Source organism: Impatiens glandulifera, chromosome 1 (genome assembly GCF_907164915.1).
Source record: "Impatiens glandulifera chromosome 1, dImpGla2.1, whole genome shotgun sequence".
Classification (NCBI taxonomy): Eukaryota; Viridiplantae; Streptophyta; class Magnoliopsida; order Ericales; family Balsaminaceae; genus Impatiens; species Impatiens glandulifera.
In genome coordinates this window covers 140,331,163-140,337,460 of record NC_061862.1, presented here as the reverse complement: position 1 = coordinate 140,337,460, position 6,298 = coordinate 140,331,163, and the positions used below count along the sequence as shown (strand labels likewise).

At 30.3% G+C, this 6,298-nt stretch overlaps 1 protein-coding gene and 1 pseudogene across 1 annotated transcript; both read right to left on the bottom strand.

The window, feature by feature from the left end:
• Positions 1-368: 368 nt before the first annotated feature.
• On the bottom strand, positions 369-1,450 carry LOC124945495. Its single transcript, XM_047485942.1, has 2 exons — positions 1,247-1,450; positions 369-764 (listed from the first exon to the last, which is right to left on the bottom strand). The coding sequence occupies exons 1-2, from the start codon at positions 1,448-1,450 to the stop codon at positions 369-371; spliced, it is 600 nt and encodes a 199-aa protein (XP_047341898.1).
• A 3,768-nt stretch (positions 1,451-5,218) lies between these two features.
• LOC124945484 lies at positions 5,219-6,068 on the bottom strand (annotated as a pseudogene).
• Between the last annotated feature and the right edge of the window lie 230 nt (positions 6,069-6,298).

Sequence of the window (6,298 nt, the reverse complement as noted above, 5' to 3'; positions counted from 1 at the left end):
AGTCGACTTTGGAAATCTGTATTCGGTTGTGGTGGGTGTTTTGCATCTCACTTTGGACTGGGCCTGGTCTTGGGTTCCACACCTGGGTCCGGTCCTTGCATTTGTTGACTCGATTTTTTTTTCAGGAGAAATTGACTTAACGTCATTTCATTAAAAAATTTTAAAAATGGAAGAAAAACCCAAGAGTTTAAGAGATCATTCTAGACAGACCTAAAATGATATTGAAGTCGTATCGTTCTGAATAAAAGAAAAAACGTAAATAAACTATCTAATTACAATGTTTTCATTTCTAATGAATTTAGTAACGGTAAATTCCAATTCCTACTGATATTCTAATTGTACTCCATACTTGGAACTTTTCTCCATGTTCACGCAATTGCACCACAATCCGAGACTATGTCTCTCCATAATTCTTCAACACTTCTACGGGTTCTTTCATAGACTCTCGCATTACATTCCTGCCAAATATTGTAAACTACTGCTCCAAAACCGCACTTGAATACATTTGTTGCAAATTTGTTTCCTTTAGCTTTTATTAGTGTTGCTTCTTTGATTTCTTTCCATTCCTTCGGAAAAATGATCAGCTCCAGACTTCTAGAAAATTTGTCCCAATTTTCCAATGCTATACTACAGCTCCCAAACAAGTGATCGATGGTTTCTTCATTTTCGTTGCATATAAGACAACTCACGTCCGGGATGTTCATATACATACTAATACGGTCAGGATTGTTGAGTCTTTTCCAGAATGCAAGCCAAAGGATGAACTGGTGTCGAGAAATAATCTTAGTTGACCATACGAGAGAAGCTTCATTATACTTTCTGCGCTTTTTCTCGGATTACCTCCATATTCTCTTTGAGAACAACTTCCCATTGCCTTCTGCATTCCATTCATGAACGTCGAGTTTGTCTCGGAGTTGTATGTGAGTGATGTGATCTAGTATCCTCTATCCTTCTAGATTTCTTCTCAAAAGAAAGTCCTAGTCCCCATATTTTACGTCTCTGATTATCGCCACTACGTAGTCCCTTCTGATACGTGTATTTTTGAACTCCTCTTTGTGAATAATTGTTGGTATACAAACTAGGGATCGTGCCAGAACATAGTGCGTTTCCCGTCCCTTAGCCGACTATTGTAAAGGTCTACAATATCACTTCTCAGTTTAAGAATTTTCTTTATTGACCAGCTTATACCTTCATTGATTTTACATGTCTAGATACTAGTTTCCTTTTTAATAAATCGCGTGTGTACCAATTTGATCCATAATGATTCTTGTTTGCTTTCCAATGCCCACATATGCTTGAATGTTAGAGCCTTATTCCACTCGACGCAGTTCTTCAGGTCAATGCCTCCCTCCTCTTTAGGCTTACAGAGTGCAGTCCTTTTGATTTTCTTTCCTCCTCTCCCGTTACTGTCATAGATGAAGTTCCGCATTAGCGTGTCTAGCTCCTTCATTTACCCTTATACCCTAAACCCTACACTAATTATAAATATTTTTCAAATAAAAATATAAAAAATTAATAATATTATTACTTACTATATTATTAATTAAAGATAACCTAAATCCTAAACTAATTATATAAATATATATATTCTTATAAAAATCCTAAACCTAAACATACATAAATATTAAACTATTACCCCTAATACCCCTAAGCTTTATACCTTAAATCCTAAATTATATACCCTTAAATTAATTATATAAATGTATATTCATTTAAAAAAAATAAAAGTTAATAATATTATTATTTTTAAATATTAATAACTAAAAAATATATTTTTGTGAGAAAGAGAAAATAATTTTTTAATAATTAAAAGAAAAGAAAGAAATAGGAATGAGAGATAATAAAAAATTTCAAATTCTTAAATATTTGCAAGATTTTCTCTACCTAATTAATTATATTTTATACTATAATTTTATTTTTAATTAACTTTAAAATTTAATTAATTAATATTCAAATTTATATAATGTTTTTAAATTTAAAATATATTCTCATACATTTTTTTTTCTTACTTATTATTATTTAATAATTATGATTATATATATATATTATATTAATTATTAATAAATATATTGATATATCAAAATTAATATTAATTTAATTTAAATTTAATATTTATTTTACAAATATAGTGTTTATAAATTATTTACTAAATTTATAAGTTAAAAAAATATATAAAAAAAATAAATATCAATTATTTTGAAACGGTTGATATTGACCCATTTTATATCAATCGTTTTAAAAACGGTTGATATTGACCTTTTCTATATTGACCAAAATCGTTGATATTATTCCCTCTATATCAACAGTTTTTAAAACGGTTATATAGATGTGGTCAATATCAATGGTTTTAAAACAGTTGATATAAAGTGGGTCAATATCAGCCATTTTAAAATTCATAATTAGATGAAATAATATCAATTATTTAAAAGTAGTTGATATTGACCCTTCTTATATCAACGGTTTTTAAAATAACAGTCCAACGGTTTTTGTGTTTTACCTTCTTGTTGAAGGTTTTTAACTACGTTTTTATTAGTCTTAGATTTGGATAAAGGAATTAAACTCTTATTTTCAAGGCATTTGGTGAAGTAGTCAATTTCTATGAGTATAAACTTGTGTCCGTTTGAAGCATGGGAATAGATTTTCCTAAAGACATCAATGTCCCATGTAGAAAAGGGCCAAGGGGAGGACATGTTATAGAGTAGTGATGACGAGGTATTTTTAGGTTAACATAGATTTGACATTGATGACAACATTTAACATAACTTACACATTCTTGTTCTATGTTTTGTCAATTATATCATAGGCAGAGTATCTTCTTGGCTGAAGCCATTCCGTTAAGTGTGGGCCGCATGATCTTGCATGTACTTCTTCTATGATCCTTTTTTTTATTTTGGACCATCTACACAGAGAATGTTTTGAACGTCAAAAGATCGTTTATAGTTGTTTTCTATCCAAGTATAATTGGTGGAATATTAGCGCAATTATTTTCCAAAAGCATTATACCATGGATTAATAGAGCTTTCACAAGAAGTTATTGTTTTATTTTCAAAAGCACGTCTTTGCTTTTGTCGGATCTTCAGTTGCATAACTTTAATTCTGTCGGTAATTCGAGTCATACGTAGTTAGGGAATCCTCAAAGAGGTTTTGACTGCTTGGAGCTTGAACAAAAGTTAATTGATCAAATTTGTTATGAAAAATATGTTGAGTTAAACTTTATCACTAACCACCCTTAATTTCAATCCAATTGGATAAATGTATATGTTTCTTGAACACTACTTTAAGGATGCTGAATATTAAATGAAACATTGGATGTAGATAACGAATTTTAACGTTTGTAGACAAGCTGAAGAAATTATAACAACAACTAGATAGGACTAGTGTTGCCTTCCACATATTCATTCCTAAGAGATGTGCGATGGGAGAATCCTTGAGAAACTTGATAATAAATAAAATTACCCCATTAAATCTTGTAGAACAATTCAACTCGAAAAGCTTTAAATTACTAAAATGAATGGCTGGAAATGGTCGCTTGAAGAAAAAAAGTATCCATAATCAAAACCTGTCAAAAATAATGAGACCACTAATTAAGGTTAGTGAAGCTAAACCATATAAAAGGCTAAACTATTTAACATTCATTTTTAAAACTGTAGATAACATCGCTAGTTAAAAATATCATTTATCTTTAGTCAATACTAACTTTTCTACGATCAAGTCCTAACTTGTTTTGAACTAGACTTTTTACCGAGTTTCAAAATATTTTTGTGCTATTAGTATAATATTGATTAATGACTGGACTTGTTTTGAAATAGTTTATATTTCAAGAATTGTTTTCCTTTTTTAGGAGGTCTTTCAACTATCAAATTCAATAAGATTGAGTGAGATAAAGACAAAAGAATAAAGTTAGACTTGTACCAGTAGAATGTCTGAGCCAAGTTTTAAATATTTTACATGCTGGAAATCTTGAAGCATCTTAGTAATTTACATGTTTATTATTACATGTTGTAGATATTATGACAATACATACTTGAAAATATGTTCTAGAAATTGAGGATCCGAATAACTAATAAATTTAATCATAAATGAAAAGATTTTTGATCTGTCCAGGGGTAATAGCATTGGACTAATACAGTTTGTGAAAAAGTTGTGGTTGGTGTATTTTGTCTAACTGAATTGAAAATTCGTTAAGGAATGAAAAGATATTGGTATCGTTGGGAGAACACACATCTTTTAATCACATGTTTTGTATCGATAAACGAATATATTTGATAAATAAGACCATCTGACAATGCGCTTAACCGATCGACCCCTTCACTATTATTTTCACCTTTTTGTTTCTTGTAAGAACCATTTTAGTTTTTAAAGAAATGAATAATGTTCAAAGTCATGCAATTATAATATCAGATCATAATGAATTCTTAGACATCTAACTAAATAGGAATTTTTACGATTTCTTTAAAAGACATACATCACTAACAAAAAAAAATAGTGGCTGAAAAACACATAAATCTAAAAATAACATTTGATTTAAAATATAAATTCAATATTATATATTATAAAACAAATATCAAAAAATATTAAAAACCTTAATTTTTAATATATTTATAGGTATATTAATATCATGTATATGCATGCTTAATGACCCTGTGTCAACTTAAAAAATAGGTCAATGAATAACATATTTAGGACCTGCATGACAATATGACACACAACTTTAAAGAAACATTAATCTGATATTGATACATTAATCTTCACACAATGACAAGAAAAACAAGACACCTAATTAATTTGATACCGATACATTAATGTTAAATTCATATTTATAAGAAACAAGGATACAACCGCCTTCCAGGCCAGACCTAAAAATAGGAAATGATAACAACATTCTTAGCATCTTAAATATTGCTGAAAATAGCTCTATATGATAATTGTTTGATAGTTCAACCAATATTCATACAAATTGATATAACCCCTTTACAATTTTATACTTCAAAGATGAAAATATGAATAATCATAACAAAGATTAAAAGCTCAAACAATTTTTTAAATTTTTTTATTTTGTTAAGAGTAAATAAAATAATGAAAAAGTAATAAAACAATGCGTAACCAAAAGTATCACCCGAAATACATAGGTACGGTTAAACATTCGGAAAATACCAATAAAATATAAAACTAGACATTCAAACTAATTTGAGAATACAAAAGAAATAACGAAAACAAATCAAAGGACAAAACACAAGCATAAGAACTTGTGATGCTAGCCGTAACAGCTCCGGAACGTGCTGGTGACAGAGCCACACCATAATGATCAAAACTATGTTTGAGCCACATCATAATCAAGAGTCAGCTGTTGCATTGGAGGGATGGTCTCCAATGCAAATAATATAAGGCGTGGAAAATATTAGTTGTTGTAGTCCAATAGCACAAATTGTACCATTAGATTGGGACTAGGACTACAGCTGATATAACAAGCCAGATTTCTGGATCTTGAAATATCAAGAGCAAAATCCAATGGCGGATAGTACCCGACAAATTGCCCCATTCTATCCATCTCTTACCGAACCGATCTGGATGCATCAAATTATCTTCTCCATTCATTGAGAATATATGGGATTGCCTCTTTGTGAGAACGATTCCAGCATATTCGCATGTAAAGACCCGGCTTGAATCAGATCCAGTGATCTAACACCCCAGCCCAGTTCAATAGACCTGAAAACTTTAAACATGTATCTGAATCCTTTTTCAGATACGCGATTTCTGCAACTTGGAGGACAACGACAACCAGGACCGCATTCAACTACTACAGGCTTTCCTCTCACCAGATGTCCCTGATTATCGTATGCAAAATCACCTCCATTAATCACATACACAATTATCATTACAGCCACGGACACAGTCACAGCCAACTGTAAAACTAACAGTACGAGGAAATAAAGCACTAGTGATGTAGGATAGAAAGTTGGTCCAATTATATCACCGTCTATATCGTTAAATATAAGAACCGCCACTTTTTCCTTCCCACCAGAAATATCACGACCGTAATGTCCAAAAGGTCTGGCATACAAAGGCATACAATTGACATTACAGTCGTGATATTAAATAATATAATATTGTTAAATACATATTTTAAATCAAATTTGATTTGCGTAAGGAGTTTGGCAACAACTAAAGAATGTAATTGGTACATATTTAAAGTACAAGAAATATTACCATCTAGTCAATCAAAATCAGCAAGTTATTATAGAATAAATTTGAATTTTATTTAACTAAATTATTAAACACCATTGAAGTAGAACTTGAA